The 23,065-nt window shown below is 36.6% G+C and overlaps 1 protein-coding gene across 1 annotated transcript; it reads right to left on the bottom strand.

Annotated features, from left to right (window-relative positions):
* Positions 1-1,965: 1,965 nt before the first annotated feature.
* Positions 1,966-22,859, bottom strand: ACMSD (aminocarboxymuconate semialdehyde decarboxylase). Its single transcript, XM_041407844.1, has 10 exons — positions 22,803-22,859; positions 19,876-19,920; positions 17,140-17,236; positions 13,324-13,373; positions 11,793-12,029; positions 9,737-9,830; positions 8,068-8,163; positions 7,422-7,594; positions 2,246-2,344; positions 1,966-2,028 (listed from the first exon to the last, which is right to left on the bottom strand). The coding sequence occupies exons 1-10, from the start codon at positions 22,857-22,859 to the stop codon at positions 1,966-1,968; spliced, it is 1,011 nt and encodes a 336-aa protein (XP_041263778.1).
* Between the last annotated feature and the right edge of the window lie 206 nt (positions 22,860-23,065).

The raw sequence follows: 23,065 nt of genomic DNA, 5'->3' as shown, positions 1-23,065 counted from the left end.
TTCATATTTGTGTGTCTGTAACAATCAAGGCACAATGTTTTACCTCATTGTTTAAATCACTGTGTAAAGCTCATGGAATTTGGGTATTCAACTTAGATTCTTTATTCCTGCAGTAATTGGTGGAAGATTATTAAGAATGTTCTCATCTGACTGCAATTAGAATTTTACATTAGCTTTGTTAATGAAACGAAAAGATGGAGGGAAGATTATATATATCCCTGTCTTAAAAATCTTAACATATCAAGAATAGGTAGAATATCATTAAATAATGACAGTGCATAATGGATATGATTTATGCAGGGTATGCACATTAATTAACTCCCATGCAGGGTGCTGCAATCACCCATTTAGTCACAGGTTAAAGTAATTAATACAGTTCTTGCTATTGGAGAGGTTCCAGACCTTGGTCCCCAAAGATGTGACATTGCATTTTCATTAACTTAACTGGTTTAATTCATAAAAAATTGAATAATTACTCCAATTAAAGTGTATTGGAGGAATCACAATGTATTTTCCTCTTAAATCCATTTAAACATCTGTGGGAATCATGTATACTGAAGGGAAATATGAGAATGAAATTGCCTTTTGACTCTGAAATTTAATTAAAACAATCTGGTTGAAAAATCATACACGCTGAAAACTCAATGCCTGTATATGGATATTTAAATTAAATTAACAGAAGTCTTGTGAATCTGAGGACAATAAATATTGTTAAAGCTATTTTCTGGCTCTTCTTTTCCTCTTACATAAAAAATTGATATTCTAAATCTCTGAGCTGCTGACTAATTAAGCTCCAACTACTTCACAAACCACTTTTTTTTTTTTTTTTTGGGTGGGTTGGACACTGTAAAGAAGGACAGAGCTGTCTTTGTTGTCCAGCGGAGGCTGGGATCAGCAGGAACTGCTGATGTTCAGCATCCTTCAGGTTCAGCCCGTGACAGCTATGGCCAGAGCTAAAAACAACTTCTGTCTGATATTGTTTTGCCTGGAATGTTCCAAGACTGAGCAGAGGAACGGTGACACCACACGTAGCCAGCCAGTGTTCCCACAAGAACAAAGACTAAGTGCTAATTTGCATTTTTCTGACTGGTACACAGTTCTCCTGGGAGGAGGATGCCTGTGCACTCACTGGATAATGATGAAAACCTGTTTCAATTAATAGTCTATAAAGCAAACCACCTTTCCATTCCTATAGCAGGACTCAAGCTAGGGAGAGCTTTAGCACTTCAAATTTAAACTATTCAGCCTTACTTTTAGGAAGCATTTTGTAAGGAATAGAACACTAACCCATACTGTTGCCAAACACTAGTATTTATTGTGACAGTGACAGTAATACCCACACAAATACATTATTTCTGCACCTACAACCATATTGTTCAAATTGTTTCTGATGAATAAGTTCCCAGTGCTGTAGGTGGCAGCTAATATGTGAAGTCCCCACACAGACCTTTTCCATCCTGTCACAACATTGAAAAAGCACGAGTGCACCTGCACTGCTGAGCTGAGTGTGGTGGGCTGTGTTTTCCACCAGGGGATGAAAGCAATTGTTGCCTTTTATTTGGCATCAACGTTGTTTAAATTCTGTTTTAATATTCTTTCAAATTCTGTTTGGTCGCCATAACAAAGACAGAAATGTAGGGGGTATATAATTTTCTCAGCTTGTTCCTTCCTGGGAATCAAGTCATAATAACATGGCATTGATTATAATTCAGAGGTTCTTATAACTCCAAAAGATTAAATTTCTCCTTTATTATGAAAGCAGGGATTTCAGAATTGTTTAAAAAACAGCCTAAATCCTCAGGCAATACCTGTGCATACTCATTTCCAGTACCCTTGCTTTTGTTTTGGAAATAACAGGAGACTTTCTGATAATTGTCAGTTTTATTTTTCATCTGCACAATTGCACATGCCAATAGAAATACAAGGATATTATTGCCAAAGTTTAGCTGCTTTAGTACTTCATAATTATTCAAATTGTTTTCTGCTAAGACCCAAAAATTCCAGAGCATTTCCAGCCTTGAGTTTATCCTGTAAAAACAAAACACATACATGTGTTTGTGCTTATCTCATATTTAACTCAAATGCTTTTACTTGTGCTTTAAAAGGAGCTGCTGCAAAGAGACTGAAGGGTCTCTTCCAGTCTTTGCAGAAATCAGTGTACTACACTGATTTTTCAGTGTTTTATCTCATGTCTCGGACAGAGACTTAAAAAGAAGGGAAAATGCCTCAAATGTAAAAATCATACCTTCAGTTTATAGTCAAAATCATCCATTGAATCAATCAATTTTCCAGGTTCCAGTTCTCCAAGTGGAAAAGGGTAATCTGTCCCCAAAATAACTTTGTCCTGGAAATAAAAAAGAATTGTACATTTTGTAGTAACATTAAACAATACAGTTTAAATAATATGGATATTAATACTTACAGTATTATAGTAACATTAATATTATATTTTAAACTAATAAGTTTTAATTTTTTCACATTTTAAATTTCTTTTTAATTAACATTAAACAGTAGAGCACATGCTTTCTGGAATGTATCATGAAGTACAAGAAATTAGATGTATATATTGGACTAGTTAATTATGAAAGTGAATATGAAGATCATAACTTCCAACAGGAAAAGAACAAAGCTTGAAAACAATGACTCAAGAGTTTTTTGGATGAATTTTATTTAGAAAAAAATGCAGGATATTTATTAACAATTTTTGTGGTATCTAACTGAAGTTATGGTATTTTAATTCTCAGAAGCAGAAAGCTGAAAATGCAAATCCCAGGCCTCTGGCATGAGTGTCTATTGCTTGAGTTAGAATTTGTTATGATGTTTAAACTCTGTTACCAGAGTTCAGTACTGAAATGAAAAAAATCATTCAGTTATTATTTGAAATGGTTTTTCTTTTTGTCAAATGCTTTTAAAAAATTTTTTTAATCTCCACTAGATGTCACCCAAAAATCTCTGAAAGAGCCTACACAAACCTTCGCCCAAAATCTAAACAGAAGAGACACATTCTATTGTTCTCTCATATGTTCTGTCCTGTGTTCTAATTTATTATACAAGAATTAACATAAGATTAACATAGGAAAATTTATACCCTCTGTCTAATAAATCCAGTTCTGAGCATAGACTAAACAAAATAGATTTGGATGTGTGTACTTTGAAGGAACTAAATATATTCTTTTATTTATAATATTCAATACCAAGATGCTTTATTCCCATAAGAAAAACAAATGTCATGTATTTTATGATGAAAAAACCCAACTAAAAAACATACCAGGTTTATATGAGAAAGTGTTTTTTTAAGTAAAAGAAAAGAAAACATAGAATTTGTCCATCTGTTTACTAGGGAAGGTCATGTAAGACAGGAAGGTTTGTATATTCTTATTTACATTTCCTACATACTAAACCAGAAATAAATCCCACATCCTCACTGCCATAATATATATTTTTCTTTTCTCTCTATGCAGATATATTTTTTTCCCTCTGTTTGAAAGTACTTTACAGCTAATAATGGGATCTATTAATTAATAGTAAAATTTAAGAACTGTAAATCAGTAAGAAAAATTTAGAAGCAGCATTCTTGCTGTGCTCCCAGTGATCTTGGGCTGTTCATTTGTACCCTTTGAGCTTAGTTTTGTACCCATCTATAAAATGGGGGTTGCAATACCTGTCTTTAGCTACCAGCTTCAGAGGAGTGCTGTGAAGCCTCTGCAGATGAATAATGCTCCTAGCATAACGGGAGTACTGTTATATTGCTCCAAACTATATCAACAAAGTCAATTTTCCCTAGAAGACTTGGAGGTCATTTCCTTAATTAGCACATCTCTCCTATTAGAGAGGAACATGGGGCTAATGATTAACCTCAGTGGACCCTGCTACTCAGCACAACTTTTTTCACAGTAATAAGGACCTAAATATGAAAATTAATCTCAGAAAGCTTTAAGCATGACTTCATCCTCTTACATAAGGAAAAATAGTATTTGCCTTGAATTTTGCCTTCCTTCCTACTGCCATGATGCACCTGAAAAAAAGTCCAGAATGCTGGAGTCAGTTCAGCTCCAACTTCTGGCCAGAGAGTGCTTTGCCTTTGGATGATGACTCTGGAGGAATCACCATGGGGAAGTTTTTGCAGAGATGCACTGAATCATTTAATCCCATGTCAACCCAGTTCTTCACTTTTTATAGCCAGCAACGTTGGGGACTTTGTGTTTATTTGTATTCACCTCATGCTACCTCATCACAGGGGGAGCAAAGGACTGCAGCAATTCTGTGCTCTTACAAAATTCTTTCTCAGGAGTGTGTATTTCTGCTTCCATCCCCAATTAACCTGCACCCCAAACTAAGAAGGGATGAGATTAAATGGACACGGCTCATCACAGCTGTCAGTGGATTTTATCTCTGATCAGCTCGAGGCCAGCACGCCACGCGCTGGTGCCAGGCAGTGGCTGTTCCCCAGGGACCCAAAGCCATGTCCAAGCACATCTTCCCTAACATTGATCCCTTCCTGCACAGCTCAGAGCTGTTCTCTGGAGACCTGGCCTATTTCAAACCTGCAGCTCACAAAGTTACAGTGTCAGCCTCAAGACTCCATCACATTGTTTTTAGCCCAGCATTTATATGTGTTACTCTGCCAACACATCTCTGCACTGAAAGCACTGAGATATTTGGTGGTTCTTTAAGCATTTGACTCATGGAGGGGTGTTATGTGAGAATGTCAACTTTCCTTAGAAAAAGAGGGAACTTTTTAATCTTCATGGTTATAAAGTTTGAAATCGTGATGTGAATGTTTTTGTTTTCAAGGACAAGATGTCTTAGGCTATTGAAAAGAGAAAGTTCTCCTGAGTGTAAAAAACATGTTTTTGATATCTGACTCATGACTTCTCAGCACTGAGATTGCACCTGATATCACATTGTTTGAGCTCAAAATACTCAGAGGAGAATTAAAGAAGACACCAACATCCTGTGTACTATCCTGGCCAAATTTTTGTGTTAAGACTTTTAATTTTAATAGTCTGTTGGCAAAATAAATAAGACACCAGAGAGGCTAATGCTGAGTGACTTTTAGATTATCAAATTACAGTCCATAATCTTTCTCTCCTCAAAATTCCAGTTGCAAAGACTAATCACAATTAAGGACCAAAGTCTATGTGTAGCTTCTTAGGATGAAAAGTAGAGAAATTAAAGTGTAGTGCAAAGACAGCAGCTTTCCCACAACAGCAATAATTTAGAGCAGCCTTGAGATGCAAAACTTCTGACTTTAAAGCAGAAGCACCCTGAGACTTGTGTGTTACACAAGTTCAGACAGAAAAAACCTTCAATTCTTCAGCAATGGATTCAGCATCCTGTTGTACTTTCCCTCCTGATTTGCTTTTGTCATCTGCAGTTCAGCTTAACAGATTCAGAGCACAAAAAGAATCTGTGGTCTCAGGCAGCCTGAGTCACACAGCTGCTGATTTACCAAGGTCTTTCTAACAATTGCAAAACATGTCTCCCAACATTTTAAAATGGGTAAAAGGAAATGAGTGATCTTTTCTCCTTGCAATGGCAATTTAAAACTCAAGAGCTAGACTCATCCTTGTGTACTAAAACTGCATGTACAAAGAAAATATACTTAGAATGAACATGGTCTGGATTTGGGGAGATTTCTCAGAAAACGAGGTAACAGAGGCAAGTGTTGAGCTGTTACTCCATAAAGCCTTTGGGTGTCTTGTAGAATGGACATGCACATCACACACAGTAAAATTTTAAAATCTATGGTAAAAAACACCTTAAAGCCACTTGCTTTAAGCTACAGTTGATTCAAAAGATAATGCATATCAAAAACTACTGGGCTGTGGACTGTGATGTGTTTGCTATTTAGAGGTTGGTAACAGAAATTAAAAGAAATCAGTATTGGGTGGGAGCCCTAGTATTTTGTTAGTAACCCATCTGGTACCTAAAATTAATCCCTGCCACAGAGATGGCAAATGCCACCTGAGTTAATACCCACTGATGTTATCAGAACTTTCCAGTACTAACATCTTATTTCAAATCTTTTTGGAGTAAATTGACCTGGGTTTTATCTTATGTGTTTCTAATGGAAATAGGCTCCATGGCAGCCTTTTTGCATGTTTTATGGGGCTCCTTCCATAAATCTATTTTTGGTTCAGCGTGGTTTAACGAAAAAGATGTTGTCTTCACTCCTTAGAGCTGCAGTGTTACGGTATTGTACAAACATATACATGTACAAAAAGTTCCATACTATTGTTTCAAGCTGTAGTTGTGCTGTCACATGGCTGATTTTCTACAAATCTTCAAATGCAAAGTTTTCCTAAAAGGCACAAGTCCTGCAGGGGAGCTGCAGGCAGAACTCCAGTCCCAAAGTTACAGACTTCAGGTGCAACATCAACTGAAAACCCACAGATTTTAATGTGTGATACCTGAGCTCAGAGTACCACAGTAAAGAAAGCAATAGTGCTGCATTGCTATTTTTGTCTGGCCCAGGCAAGTCACTTCTGTACCTGTTCTACAGCAGATTTATTGCAGTAACCTGCTCAGACTATTAGAAATGGGAAATGAACAGATTATTTTTTGTAGGAAAAACCCCAATCAGCTGAGTGGTGTTTGTGAACTTTGGTCATACAGAGGCCCTGATGACAGCAACAGCCCCATACTGTGTGAGTCTGGACACTGATGTACTGGAAACAGGACTTGTTGAGACAAGAAAATCCCTGTCAGAGCCTTCATTTCTGATTTGACATCTGGGAGGTATCTGCCTCTGGCTGCAGACACTGTGAGGTGCAGAGATCAAGGCACAAAGACAGGTATCTCATTGATTTGCAGTGATCCATCGGAAGCTGGCATGAGGGATGCCATCTTCAGTCCTCTCCTGAGCATTTACTAAATGAGAAGGGATTATTTGAATGTTTTAAGATTTTTCTGTCCCATGCTGTACCTCATTTAAAAGGTTTGCTAAACTATAAAGATTTCTTTACAAACAACTAAAATACTTCTGCAAACCCATAATGTTTAATTGTTTCTCTGAGATACTCACAAAAGCTTTCCTTATTATTGATTTTTTTCTGTCTATAACTTCCCAAGTGGAAATACAATTTGATTTCTTCAAGCATGCACTTGAATTTGAAAATTAAGCCATTTGAAATCAGACTCCAAATTGAAGCAGTCTTTTCTTGAAGTCCTATCCTGAACAAGCTCAGAGAAGGATGGAACTGAGGTCGACAGTGCATGATTTCCTGGATTAAACCCACCATTTTAATAAATCCATAGGCTAAAAGCATTATCAATATGGCAGAAGCCCATCAATTTATTTCACTGGGTGACACTGTCTTCTTCCTTCTTCCTTCTTTCTTTTTCTCTTCTCCTTTTGCTGTTTCCTGTAAAATTAACTGAAGAATGACTCACCCACTTCTAGAAGCACTAAAACTCACCTCTCCTACTACACTTGTTAGCAGCCTTAGTGCCCCACGGTCGTGGACAAGAGAGTCTGTGTAAAATGAGCCAAGGTATTTTCTTGGATCCACCTTGTTATCCATGGCACACAAATCAGGGCGCACGTTGAAGCCATGGGAGATTCGACCCACTGTGTATGGAAAAGCTCCTCCTGCAAGAAGGAATTGTTAATAACTTTTAATAAGCTGAAAATATGTAAGAGGGAAAAAAGACACCTTATCAACAAAGATCCATAAGTTTTCCTGACAGCTCTTTAGAAAGAAAGTGCTTTGCACCAGTGGTTTTTTTATTCTTTTACCTTCATTAGCTTCTGTCTCTGTTTTTCTCACTTCTTCACTACTGTGATGCCCAAATTCCTCCTGCTGCTTTCTTAAGGTCCCTTTCCTTAAACCACCTGCTGCCTCCCCTTCCTTTTTGTTTTCCCTTAACTGTTGTACCAGTTCAAGCCCTGCAGGCTAGAGAGTGTTCATAAAAGCAGCTGATCTGTCAGACTGTTTTCTTTGGGGTGACACTGCTCAGCTGGTGGCAGGCTTCATGTGGTGACCCCATTAGCTGAGATGCCAGAAAATACAACTGTGCCATGCTCAGCCAAAGAACAGGAGTTTCACATGGTACACTACTCACCTCCATGTGCAAAGCAAACTTTCAGCTTAGGGAATTTTTCAAAAATTCCTCCCATAATCATGGAGCAAATGGCCATGGTTGTTTCTGTTGGCATGCCTAAGAAGAAAAACATCTTAATTGTATAAGAGCTTTACTTTTTAAACTTCCTATTTGATTTTTAAATGTTGTTTTAATTTTCTTCCATTAGCCTTGAGCCAACTGAAAAAGTGATAGTTGCAGGACAGCTGCCAAAGGTCATGCATTATTTCCACTGGAGGGACACAGAGTTGAGCTCTAATTAACTGAAAGGAAGACACAGGCTTGGAAGTGAAGGTGTTCTGAATTCTAAGTACAGTTCTTACTCCATACCATTAGGACAGATGGGTATATAGACAGGTTGGATATGTCATGAGATACCCTGTACAGGCCTGATTCCCATTATCCTTGCTCAAAAACAAGTATGGAATATGCCACGGTGTCTTCTCACTTCTGCTTGTAGGTTTCTTTTGTGTGGAAAGTGGAGCAGATATGTTAATGGATATTCCAACATAAATTTGGGGTTTGGTTACCACATGATGCCAGATCCTACAGTTTAGAACTAATCTGTCTCTCTCTTTGCTCTTGGTTGAGCTGGATGCTCAGTTAGGAAGAGAATAGGAATTTAGGTTCCTAAGCAGGCCTCAGCTTCTGATCACACCCAACATATTTGGCAGAATATCATGCCATTTTAAACACCCAGCTTCAGACATGCAGCTTGAAATCAGGAACTGAGTTCCCCTCATTTATGGGGGAAACAACACCTATCAGCTCAAAAGGTTATTTTTATTATGTTTTACCATATGCTCAGATGCAAAGCATTATTAGGCTTAGTAAGAAAATATTCTATTTTCACTTTTTTAAGTAAATGCAATAATTTTATTCTCTTCTTAAATCTGTGTTTTTGAGCCTGATCTGATTAAGACTAACTGATACGTTTTCAAGACAATGCATTAGTGATTGGGACAGCAAGATTTTCCAAGCAGAATGTGTATTGTATATATGTTGTGTATGTTTTTCAGAACTGGTGGTAGTGCAAAACCATGCAAAAAAACCCCAGCACAAAACAAAATGCATGAGGGTAGAATCAGGTCTCAACATTTCTGGGTAGCAGAATAACCATGCTGCTGTTATTCAGTGTTATGATTTACCTATCAAATGGGGAAAAATGGAAACTTGATAATACCCCACATCTACTGAGAGCTTTCAAAGTACATGTCTCAGCTACAGCTGATGTAAAGTTAGATTTATTTCCTCTCTGATCAACCTGTTTCTAAGAAATAACCCAAGAAATTCTAGGAAAAAATGGTTTTGCTTACTCCTTCATTTCCTCCTGTTATTTTTGAGGAGCTAGTTTCTAAGATGATTCACTTCTTCCTTGTTATCTGCTCCTTGTTTTAGGGCAAAAGAGAATACTATATTCTGTTGCTAGTCTGAATAATTTTAATTCTAAGTGTTTAAAAGAAAAGCTAAACAAGCTTAGAAACAAATTACTGCTGAATTTACACAACAGACTTAATCACAATACTAGATTAAAAAAAAATTTGACAGAAAAAATATGTAATTTTCTCTGTACTTGTACTTTACTTAGCAGCAATCTCCTGGGCATAATCCAGTTCATAAATGTAAGTTAAGCAAAGTAAATATACACTACCTATTAGCCAGGGAAACCAGTATTTGGACATCCTTCCATCTATCTGCATGTCCCAGGGATGCACAAAGAGACAGCAATTTAATTTCTCAGCAGCCTGCAGCAAAAAGAAAAGTGTAAATCTTGACTAACCATAGCAAAATGCATGTTAGATCTTAGTAATTCTTTTCAATGACCTGCAAATCTGTACTGAGCAGTAGTACTAGTAATGAAAATAGGCCCACAAGTAAGAACTATAATCAATAGTTGGCTATATTTACTCCTCTGGGCCATATTCTGAAGTCCTCACTCAGTTTCACAGCTCTTCCTGTGACTACAGGACTGGAAGCATAGATGAGCATAGATCTCTTTAGTGAACCAAGTGTTTAGTGAACCAAGTGATAGAATCATTTGAGAATGGTTTTGCAGAATTTTTCCAGCTACATTCAGAAATTTTGAGTTGCACTACATTTGTCCCCTTTGGCCCTCTGCCTGGCTTAAAAAAATTTAAAAATATTCCTAATCCTTCCTAAGAATTCAAAATCTGGCTGTATTCTGATCAATAATCCACCTCCACCCAAGTACAGTAATTTTTCCAAAACTACTGACATCTTTGGAAAGGCAAACAGAAGACTAGTGTTGGATGCTGACTCTGACTGTAATTTAACTGTGTGCTTAAATTTAAATACACACTCATCAGAGTCATTCATATGCTTAACCAGGATTTAACAGCTTCGTTTTGTCAGATGTATTTCTGGACAAGCTCTTGTTGCTAAGGAGATTATCACACATTTGAAAAATATGGGTTTATTTACCCATACATGCATAAATAAAAGCTGCAACTTTTGGATCGTGGAGAATAATTGCCATCTACATTTGTAAATTAAAAATAGCAATTCAATAACTGGCGTGGTAGTTTGGCAAAGTTCATTATCCAATATGGCTTAATTTCATAATCTGTATTATCCAGAGATGTTTCTAAAAATGAAAGGGGTTACTTCCTACATGTGTGAAACATAAGCTGAAGGATGTACAGTATAAGAGAGAGATCCCAGAACAAGAGAGGGATCTTAGTAGCAGAGACATGGAGTTATTGGAGAGACTTCCAAGATGATGAAAGGTCTGAGCATCTCTCCTGGGAGGAAATGCTGAGAGAACTGAGACTGTTTGTCCCCTAGAAGAAAAGGTTCAGTAGAGATCAGGCAATTTCAGGTTGTCCAGAGGGATTGTGGAGTTTCCGTCCTTGGAGATTTTTAAAAGCCACCTGTGCATGGTCCTGGGATCTGCCTGTAGGTGGCCCTGCTTGAGCAGGGGGTTGGTTCAGGTGGGCCCCAGAGGCCCCTCCCAACCTTAGCCATGCTGTGATTCCATAAATGTGGGCATCTCCAAGAGCAGATGTTGGTATCTGACTGTATATGGCCATAAAAACAAGCAGTCCAGGTGCTGCACCAACAGAGTTTTTGAATAAATTGAGCATCCTGCAAAATAATCTCCGTGAATCAATTCCAGGCTGACAGCTCTAATAACTTGAGAATCAGATTCAGAATGGACATTGATTAAACCCCTAATTTAGATAAATGACCACCCTCATCTGGATCTCAGGCTATTTAATAAATGCTATCTATTAATTCATTTGATAATCAATACATTTAGTTTGGGAATTTTGGTCCTGTTTACATAGTTCTGTGTGGTACTTTGGTGCTATCTCAGATATCTCTGATAATCTCAGAGGAGTTTATCAATAGGATTGGATACAGTAATTTGAACTCAAATGCAAGCAGTGCAGAAAGGCTTTATTTGATATTGCACTTATCCTCACAAATCAAGGAGGCAGATCTACAGTGAGAACCTGTATAATAAAATAAAATTTGTTATTCATTATTATAAAACATTTTTCAGAATATGCTGTATCATTGCCATTATTCCTATAAAGAATTATCATTTACAATTAAAGCTGAGTCTCTCTGATCACTAAGCAAATTAGAAGACTCAAATGATGATTCAATGCACTCCAAGATATTTTTAGACAGATTTCCATATCACAGAATTCCCCCAAAGAAGGAAAGCAACAGCTACTCACAGCATAAATATCATACAGCTCTGGGGCATTCAGGTCCCATTCATTGACATGAGATCCAATCTGCACTCCAGGAAATCCAAGTTCATTCACACAGCGATGCATTTCCCTCACAGCCAGCTCTGGAGCTTGCAGAGGTAATGTGCCCAGCCCAATAAACCTCTTGGGGTACTTCTTTACTGTAGCAGCTAAATCATTATTTAATATCTGAGCAAGATCTAAAGTGTCCTGAGGTTTGGCCTGGTAAGATATGAAGCAGAGCAGTACATTTAAATATAGTTCTCAAATGTTATCACCTTTGGAAGTTATTGGATAAATGTCATAGCAAACAACTGGTAGGGTTTGAATCCAAGTTTGCTTTACAGTTCTGAATAGCTGGAAAATAGTAGGGCTACATTCTGCCTCGCTTTAAAACCTCTGGGTACAGTTCTGCTTTTTCTCTTGAATATTTTATCAACTGCTGTTGCCTTTACTGCTGAGGATGAGTGCAATAAAGCCCAGGTTGCTGATGCACATAAGTACCTGGTCTTTTGTGTAAAGCAGTCCCCTGGTTTTGTTTATCCCCATGCAAAAATCTCAGTATATAATTTTTAGACATAGCAATGGATATTTACTCTCCAATTACTGGAACTGAAGAAATAAAAATAAGAAATGGAAGATGCTGGAACATGTGAATTCTACAGAGAAAACTTGAGCAAAGTTCTCTAACATTAAGAAGGAGATAACATCCGTAATTCTAATAAGGAAGTGCAATATCCATGCAATCAACCTCCGTTTCCACCACCCCACCACCCCCCCCAATACATATTTAATGGAAAACATTCCCTTAGATACCAGAATAACATTTTGAAGAGATGTTACTAACTAGAAATTCTGAATATCAGTGGTATTATATGTGGGCTTAGCACAAAAGTTCTAAATGCACAAATCCATTTACATATAAGCATCCTGACCTGACATTGCTAAATAGTCAAATCAGAGTACATTGGGAACAACATTTTGCTGTGATTTATCTCCTCAGCCTGTCTTTATTTCTTTGAAGCATTCAAGATCACCACGTGGGGAACATAGGAACTTAAATTTGCTCCTGAATTTTAAGATTCGAAGCATTCTAGGTTAATGAATCCCATGCCACATTTAAAAGAAAGTGGGACAAGGGCACAAATACATCCTTTATGTCTTTTTTTTTTTTTTCCCCTGAGAAAGTACTGATTGATGTCTAGCTTTCATGGAATGTGTACATATATGTCTGCCTACTAACCATGGATTCATGTTGGATATATTTTTTCTCTCCATTTCCAGCTGCCCCCATAAGAAATTCAGTTGTTGTTTTATCTTTTCTCACTGGGTGTGCTCCCATGTGGAGCTTTGCCAGGACATCCTGCAGACATCTTCTCATACCTGAACTCCTTTTTTGCCTTTTCGTTTTCACAGCAGAACAATTCTAGTGTCTGCTTCGATTTGTAGGAAGATGCTTTTGTATTTTAAAAATGTTGCTACATATGAATTACAAAATATGTTATTTGGAACCTACCCAGTAGCTGAACATTACAGGGACTGTGGACAGGACTTGGACGGTGACTCCTGAGTAAGAAAGAGCAAATATTAATGTTTCCTTTTTTATTGTCTGTTTTTGATAAATGTTATAAATAAGAAAGTACTTTGGTTTGAGAGGCAGAATGTAAAAGCTTTAATGATAAGATAGAGTGATTTAACAGTGACATAGAGAATTTTGTTTTTAAATTAAGGATTATGGCAATAAACCTCATAGTGTATCAATTTATTAGGATTCAGATATTTTTGCTAAGTAGAAAGAAAAAACACTACCATATTCATACTAACTAATTATTGAAATTATTGAAATACTACTCTCACATGAATGAAACTGACATTTAACCAACAGAATACACTAAATCAAATTTACTTTGGGGTAAATTTGTCATATCTATTAAATAAATAAATGAATTAGCCCAAAGATAAATAACATGTTAACAACGGTTGTTAAACAATGTTTTCCTAAGTGTTCCCAAAGCTATATTGTGTTAGGTTTCATTCATCTTGTGTCTGGACTACTGAGGTTGTAAATATAAAAAAATCTGCCTGTTTTCAGAAATAACTTTGATTTTAAAAATAAAAAGAATTAACTCCATGTTGTTTTGTTTCTGCTCAAACACAAATCTCTATTATAATATTTTGTGTGACAGGTTACAGGAGTGAAAACAACAAACCTGGCAGACAAACAAAACAAACAATAAAGAGTAATTAGGACTTCACAAAATAGTTATATGCAAAACTGCTTTGTTTTGGTGTTTCTTTAGGTTTGTTTGTAATATTTTTGCACGTATCTTGTCATGCTTAAAAAAATTTAACTTGGTTGTTAGTAGTAAAATTGCTACAACAAAAGATGGCAGAAAAAAACTCCAGGAGAATGAACTCTAGGAGAACTCTAAATGACTTGCCAAAATATTTGAATGATTAAAATGATTTATCCTCCTCCTCAGAAGTTTAAGTAGGAAACAAGATAAGAAGCTGACTCAGATTGCTACAAGATCTGATTAATATTATGTACAGCAACAATGGTTTAGGGGTAAGGATTCAGTCTGCAAAATTACATAAATACTGAATTATCCAAGTTAGATCATCCGCCAATATGAATACTTGATTAGTTTGTGGAGAACAGTATCCAGTTTTCCACAACATCCATTGTATCTGCTTTCAATTTGTATCTGCTTTCAATCCATTTTTACACTTCTGAGCAAATTTAACATAAACCTTAAAGGTACATCTCCAAGCTGACTGTTCCTAGACATTAGCTTTAAGAAGAAGAATCAGCACAGAAAAGCCTCTACTTTTTTACCCTCTTTAACCTCTTTTACAAAGGAGAAAATAACAAGGAAAGGCAGTTAAGACTAACTGATACATTTTCTCAAACAAAATTGTGATGATTTGTGTCACAGAACTGTGATGTTAATTACTTTTACAGCTTGTTTTATTGAGTTACATGGATAGCTTGCTTTATTGAGTGGATCAAGACAGAAGTATGTACATCAATTAGACCTAGGACATATGACTGGGAGAGACTAATTGAGTCTCTTTGGTCCACTGGAGACCATTTCTTATTACTGGCAAGATTTCTTGGGCATTGCACAAACAAAGCCTTTAGCAACCAAGTTATCTCTCTGAGTTAAAAATAACTGTCAGTGACTGATTCTAGTTTTGTTCAGCTGGGAGACTCCTTGTATCTTTGTCCCAAAATTATGCCATGTTTGGAGGTTAAATTTTGGGTATAATCTATCTGAGCCTCTGTAAGAGAATGCAGTCTTTGAACTAAGTAGTTACAGCTTTCTAAACCAAAAAGGAATAAATGTAGTCCACAGTCTTTATCATTAGCTGAACAGTAAGGATGAAAGAATTAAAAATACCAAGACCTTTTTTTCCTCCCCACATAATTAATTGGTTGATGCCTGTATGTCTGGAGTGCTGTAATAAAAAGGGACATTTTTAGGACACAAGTCACCAGATGGTGCTGTAACATACAGGTTTAGATTTTTTTTAACCAAGTGAGCACTGTTTAGTTCATGAAGAAATATTGTGATGCTGCTTTCATGATACATTTTCTTTTCTGGAGAGCTGCTGCAAAAATTTGAAAAAACAATATCCTCCTGTGTTTTCCCTTTGTCTACAACAAATATATGGGGCAGAACTGCTTTGTAGAAACTTGCCATTAGTGCTGAGGGAAATATCTGAAAGAGAAAGATGCCCAAAGGCTATTTGTGATCCACTGTGCAGTTGAGTGATTTGGTAATCCCCAAAATCCCTGAGCTAACTCAGAGAAACATTACAGCCTAGTCAAGTCATGACTCTATGATTCTGTGACAACGCAGCATATTTCAGAGTTTGCAAAGTCTTTTTGGCATTCCCATTAAATGTCTAATGGTTGGAGTTTCAAATACTGCTTTTCCAGGGTGAAAATGAAGTAGATGAAAATTGTATAAATTATATTTACATAAATTGCTCACTACCTGGTGGGTTCTCAAGCTAGCCTATGTTATGTGTTGCATTAAACCTCCCTAAGAAGAATAACCCAGACTATCTCCTAACACAGAATCACAGAATAATTTAGGTTGGAAAAGACCTCTAAGATCATTGATCCCAGCCATGAATCCAGTTCTGCCAAGCCCACCACTGAACCGTGTCCCCAGGCACCACATCTACACATCCTTTTAATCCCTCCAGGAAAGGGGACTACACCCGGACTCTTCTAGGGCTTGACAACCCTTCTAGTGAAGAAATTTTTCCTAATACCCAATGAAAACCTTCCCTGGTGCAATTTCAGGCCATTTCTTCTTGTTTATTATTTGGAGAAGAGCCCAACTCCCCACTGGCTACAAACCTCTTTCATGTGCTTGTCAAGGGTGATAAGGCCTGAGAGGAGGAAGAAATAATCATAAAGATGCTACTTGACCAATATCTGCTCTTTTAAGCAATTCTAGTGTTTGTTCCATATGAAAAGTTGAAGATATTCAAGTTGTGTCCACTGGGAAACTGTTGTAGGAACTATTCAGGACTCAATCTAAGAAAAAAATTTAATCTTTAGTAACATAATATTTCTCTTACAAGAGTAATTTGGAATTACAGTGTTAATAAGAACTAGCAAAAATAATTGATCTCCCTAGAAATTCCTTTCCCTCATCCTCAGTCTCCCATCTTACCAACCTTATTTAGTGGCTTGCATCTAACATGATGGAAAATAAATTTGCAAATTTGGCATCTGGTTAAATTTCTAAATGAGGAAAACTCCCTTTTCTGACAGAGCAATTTTACCAGTTCTCTAGACTCAGAGTCCTAGAGCAAAACCACAGAATGAGGCTGCAGCATGGCTAAACAGAAAAAAGGTATTAGAAAAGGAAATGGACAAACAAGAAATCCTATGTGTAAAAAGAATATTTTTTTTCATTTTTCTTACAAATATTTTTTAATATTTGTAAGAAAAATGAAAGGGCTTCCTCCTCCTTTGTGAATCATTTTAACTGGAATGTATGGTGCCATTTCAAGTCCAGGGTCAGTCATCCTTACTTCTGTCAATGAGTCCCTTAATGCCTTAAATCCTACCAAAATTTAAAAATTCTAGTGGGGAATAAATTGCTACTGAGAATGAGGAAATTTATGGGCACAGGTTCCTTCTGAGTATAAAGCACATCAGTTTCTAATTACTTTCAACAAATTTAAATGAAGGAATTTTTATGTTAAACCTTTTTTTGATACTGTTGTTGAACACTTTCATATGGACTGACAGAGAAGTTGTTATTCTAAGTGAAGCACACTGAATTGAGTTATTTTGTGGAGGTACCTGACTGGTCCATCTCTTTAATCCGTACTTCTGGATCCCAGCAGTTCTCTTGAATAACTCTAAAAACCTTTCCATCCTTCATCATCTTTGCCTGTCCCTGTGAAATGACATTTTCATATATTATAAATGTGACAAAGTAGTACCTGCTAATTTATAGTGTCTTGATATATTGTGCTCCTTGCAGAAATTCAGTGGCAAAATTTTGATCTTTTATTTCTATTCAGTAGGTATCTTTAAACAGAAACTATTTTAAAAATACATATGAATAAAACAGTCATTTGTAGTTCTGATTTAATTCTTCGGAATTATAAAAAATCCCCTTCCTTCTGCAACATACATCACTGTATATTATTTGGAAGAGATACCAGAGGTACTTTAATCCAAGTTTATCCTGAAACCAAATTTTGACATCAAAACAATGCTCTAATTAAATCTGTGCTAAATTTTCCCCTTGGGTATGTGTGTGTTCTTTAAAAGTCAATAGCATCACAATGATTCCAGTAACTACAGAAATAATTGTGTAACACAGTTAATTTCAGTCCAGTGATTTCTTATCACCAGTGATACTGAGACAAAAGGAGAGCTATTTTGTTGTTGTTCAGATTATGTTTTCTCCTTGGTAAGAAAAGAAAAATTGAAGAATTTGGGGAAGAAAAGTCCCAAGCAAAACTTACACACAGTATAAACCCATGACCTAAAGTAGTGCAAAACCTTTCTCATATGCCACCAATTACCAGACTTAGGAAGTTCAAAATGTTATCACAGTCATGAAATTTGTTCCTTTATCAGCCTGGAAACTTTTGAAATGTCATATTTGTTTGATTTGTGAATTGTTCAAAGAGAGGCAGTGTCAAACATTAAGGAAATTGTCTGTTACAATTAGGGGTGCCCACCAGCTGCTACAGACTCACCAAGATTTCTGATGGCTGGCACAAATGGATGAGATACAATTCACCAACACCTGCAAGCCCTGAGTATTTCTTGGTTGTTTTAATCTATTGCAGGGGTTAATGGAAAGTCAGAGGATCCCCTAGTGCTGTGCTCGTGGGGTGGGTCAGTGCAGTCATGCAGCAGAGGCACTGGGCAGAAAACACACTCCATCTGCAGGTAAAAACTGAAAGCCACACAAGAAAACCCAGCAGCTATTCCTTCAGCTTCCCAGTAAACAGGAGCTGAGGGCTAGGAAGTCTTTGGGCCCTTCAAAAAAGAGATTTCTCTCTCTCTCCAAAGGCAATTTTATTTTTCCTCATAAAATTGGTCTTATTTAGGATCCTGTCAATTTTTCTAAAGAAAAGAACTTGTTAAATCAGAATATTTACTACTAGTGTGCTCATCTGGGGGGGACAAACCCCCTCTTCTGAGAACTCAAACTGTTGTTAACCTTGAATTTGTTACTACCTTCATACATCATTCACAAATATACTGTCCTAATGAATATTTTAAAGCCCTCCTCCACAAATCTAAGTGTGCTGCCTTGGCAACCTGTCAAGTTACTTGTTAGCTGTATCATGGGTTGTGAAAATTACTTGAAATACTACAACTACAGGGTCCTGATCCCCTGGTGAAATACTTCAGGGTCTTGTAAAACTGGTTTTCCAACCTGATGGAGAGGTTTATTGTAGCCATACACTCAAATCCATTAGGAAAAGTTCAGTGCATTGATACAAATTGTCCAATAAACAAAAAAATATTTGGTGTGAGAAAAAGACAGAGTAGAACCAAGCACTTTGACACATATGAATAGGTCACATGGACTTTACTGTTCCATTCTAGTCTATACTTCTCTACTTCATCCCATCCTAAAAATTATCTAATATTTAATGTTTTGATCGATGTATGTGGAGATTAAGAGAGAGAGACATTTAAAAATTAAGTCCTGCAGGCTGATTTGGTTCAGCAAACTACATTTAAAATCCTGTCCTCACTAAACTACTCAGTCACATCCCAAATTGCACTTTTAAAATATGCACGTAATTATTTTCTTCCAGTTTGACCCTGATGCTTCTTCAAAGAATTATAAGGGAGACCTTTGGGTTTTTTTTTAAATCTTAGGAGTTAACATCCCCAGTTCCACAAGTCTGAACAGGATTTTATTTTGCCATGCACTTTTTGTCACACAGAATTTCCAGACAGAAGTAAGCCGGATGGAATTCTTGGCAGAGCATGTAAGACCATTATTGACTTGCCACAAAGTTCCTCTGCAAACTATTTTTAGCACAGAATTTTAGCATCAGACCTGTAACAAAATCACCAGAAATGTGTCCAGTCCCTGTCTCCTTCCTGCAGCTGCCATGTATCCCAAAATCTGTGCCATCCATGCTTTGGTTTCGCAGGTGGCTTGTTCTTGTTTATTGAAATATCAGTCCCTTTTGGGTTTGCTTCTCATACAGATGCATCTAACTCAACCCAAATCTGTATGTAATCTGCTTTAGCCTGACCTATCTTGTTGGAAAGACTTTCTCAGAGCCATCCATTCCAAGTGTTAAAGTGAGATGATAAAGAAGAATGGATGCTGGTTCATACAAGAGAGTGTGAGTTTCATCTTCCAGGCAAAAGGTTCTGCTGAGGCATATTAGGACTTGGCCTGATACTACTGCATGGGAAACAGACCTCTAGAGAAACCTGTATCAAAGACAGAACCAATCTTATTGCCATTTTGCTTCTCAAGAGATCTCCTGTGAGTTTCTATTCCTGATGATGACACAAGATCAGCTCTGAGCACCAAAGAGCCCAAACCTTGCAGTGATGATCCAGCTGTACCCATCCACCGTATCCATACCTCTGCGGAGGAAAGAAGAGAAAACCAGGGATAGTTAGCTCTCTGCAGTAGTAATAATAATAACAATAATAACTGCAGTTCTTACAAAAATACCTCATTCAGGACAAACACTTACACGTGCTGAGCTTTGAGCCAGCGTAGCCTCACTGACGTCAGCAGAAGTGCTGAAGCGTAGCTGGACTGGACTAATGGTGTTTGTAGAGCTGGAATTTTAGTTTCCAGTTCAACAACATTCTTAAATAACTGCTTTAGAAATGTTTAAAGTTGCTTACTACATTGAGGTTCTAACTGAAATAATTTTGACACTGAAAATATTAAATTAAGCATCTGGCAGTATGAAAATTGAGACAACTTTCCAATCTGTGATCAGTTAATCATTAGCACAAAGACGCATTGATTCCACTTTTCAGCTTCCATGACTCAGCAGCAGGAGTGAAGGTCAGCCTCTCGTCTATTAATATTTAAACAGAGAAGAGAAGCTAAAAAGGAGAAGCTTAGATGCTCATTGATTCTTTAAGAGAGATTCAGAATTGTTCATGCAAAAAATGCAAAATCTACACAAGATGCTGATTTCCTTTTACTTTCATAAATTATCAATTAGAAAGGAATGAACTCTTGAAATCTCTGAGTGAAAACAATGCTCATAATTGCCATTTCTCCAAAAAAAAGAAACATTAAAAATGAAACTAAGTCAGAGCAGGCATTGGTTTTGCTGAAGTGTAAATGATTTGGACACAGGCCTGAATTTCCTGTGATACCAAATCATCACTTAGTGCCACTGTGAGCTCTCCTAATGTGGGTGTGAAGAGCCAAACCTCCTGACCTCAGCCAGAGATGCAGTCACTGAGGCTGTGTGCTCTGTGTAACTGTGCAACCATGTAAATTTTATTTAAATTTATACATTTAAAGGTTTATATACACGTAAAACTACTGAAATTTTGGGAAAGTTTAATGAGTGAGAACTAATGAGAATTTAAAACTAGATCCATGCTAATTGCAGTTGTAAGCTGAGCAGAAAACAAGTACCTGAAATGGGTACTGAAGGAGCCCACATGCAATAGAGAAACTCACTGGTTTTCAACTTATTTTATTCTTTCTTCCCCTCAGGTATTGTAGGTATTGACAGTCCATATCTGCCTTTTCTCTGATTTTCTATACTTGTGATATTTTCCTAGGCTGTTAAATCAGTATCCTGGCAATAGAATTTTCTAGTTTGAAGGTCCAGTATTTACAAAGCTGGAAACAAGAAAGAGAAGTTTAGCACTAAATAAATGTGTGCATGTTAAGATGCCTCATTGGTTTTCCTTGCATGATCTGTGTTAATGGCTTGAATTTCCAGAGGACTCCAGGGAATTCTGAGAGTTGTTTTCTACTCTGAGCCCATTAATAAACCATTGAATCGCTCAGAACAGAGGGGAAAAAACCTAGCAGGTGGAAATTAAATTTTAAAAATTTGGTATTTGCCTCTTTATCTCTGTTTAAAGAAATGCAGTGCTGGCCCACAGTGTCTAGCATTAGTGAATTTAGTCTTGATGTACATCTGTGAACATCAAGGAATTCCTGGGGTCATTTTATCTCAGTGAACTTATTGCCCTTTTAAAGTACTCACAGAAAAAAATATTTAATTAAAAAACCCCCAACATATAACATCAGAATGAAGGAATTCTATAGGTGTTTTTATGAAGTTATTGCACAAAGACAACAAAATCTGAAATGTGCAAAAGCAACCTGTCTTTCTAGTGTAGATATTTAAACTCCTATCCATTTAAAACAGACATAATTATTCTAAAAGTATCTGTATCCTCACCTACATTATGCAGTGTTTTTCATCAGGAGCTGTTATTATTACAAATAGAGTTTTCAAATAGATATTTATATAAAAACCTTGCTAGCCAAACAAGGAAACAAACATTCCTTTCCAGGAGGTTTTGTGCATAATGATGTTATTTTTCACAACTAATGAAGAAATAATCCTATGTATGTTTTCAGTGCCAGGTTTTCTCATGACTTTTTTTTTCTAATATGCTGTTTATATTTCCCAGCTGCTCTTTCTAATATTGACTGAAACTGGACTGCTTAAAATCACAGAAACCCAGAGCTAATAGATATGAAATCCTTTCAGATTGATTACATTAAAACCTAACTGACATTTTTCATTCTAAAATGCATTTCACAGGATCATGAAAAATATTGCGGACAAGAATAAATTTATGACACTGAATAATAACAACAACAACAATAACAACAACAACAACAACGAAAAGTTAACAGAAATTCACTTATACCTTCAGTGTTCTGACAACTGAGATTTTCTATTTTAAATACAACAGGCTACTTTTTTCCAGTAACTGAAAAAATAACATATATTAGTAAAATGATCATCATCAATTAGCTGTACTTAGAATGACCCCACTCCCACTGAAGTTAATGATTTCATGCCTGTGGGGATAATGATGTGAATGAATTTGTCTTACTTAACATTAATTTTGTCTAATATTTGATTATTTATTTTATTTGAAACAGAAATGAATATAATTTAGGAATGGAACAGAACAGCTCAGCTCTATTTTTATCAAGAAAGTGGAATTTTTACCTTATTATTCAAAAATTTGGTGTCTCAAAATACTCAAGAAAAACTTTAAGACTTGCTTCAGAATAAATAAAAAATGGGAAACAGAGCCCAATTTTACATCCCATTCTGACTGGACTCTTGCTTTTCAAAGTAGCGCAATACAAATATTTTATAGTTGGAAAAAAAACTCAAATTAGACAAAAACCTAGAGATATTTACCCCAGAACCCTTCATTCATTTTTCTTTCCAAAATCACATTGGTAGAAATGGTGGCTGATAACATAAGGCACTGAATATCTAAACTCTTATTACCTTTTTCAGGTCAGGCCATTCCTTAGGCAGAATGTGGCTATGAATATCAATTTTCATTTTTGACGTGCCAGAGGAGAAATACTCCTTCAGTGCTAATGTTTTGTGTGTCAGTGCTGCTATCCCTGCTGTCCCTGGGTCACAGGTTATTCACTTTGGCTGCTGTCCAGATCCACCTGCTGTCCTATCAGGGGAATGGGGTACAGTGGCCAACCAGGGAGCCTAATTCCAGAGGAGTGGCTCTTCAAAAGAACAAAGAATTTGAG

This window comes from Onychostruthus taczanowskii, unplaced genomic scaffold, assembly GCF_017590055.1.
Source record: "Onychostruthus taczanowskii isolate IOZ18803 unplaced genomic scaffold, ASM1759005v1 scaffold10, whole genome shotgun sequence".
In the NCBI taxonomy this organism is placed as follows: domain Eukaryota; kingdom Metazoa; phylum Chordata; class Aves; order Passeriformes; family Passeridae; genus Onychostruthus; species Onychostruthus taczanowskii.
This window is presented reverse-complemented; position numbering and strand designations above follow the sequence as displayed.

Bases quoted from the DNA above. Each gene is read 5' to 3' on its own strand.
- ACMSD (XM_041407844.1), bottom strand. From the start codon at position 22,859: ATGAAAATTGATATTCATAGCCACATTCTGCCTAAGGAATGGCCTGAC. The intron at 17,237-19,875 runs GTTTGGGCTCTT...GTCATTTCACAG, and splicing joins AGCTGGATCATCACTGCAAG to GGACAGGCAAAGATGATGAA. The intron at 9,831-11,792 runs GTGAGTAGCTGT...TTTTTGCTGCAG, and splicing joins AGCTGTATGATATTTATGCT to GCTGCTGAGAAATTAAATTG.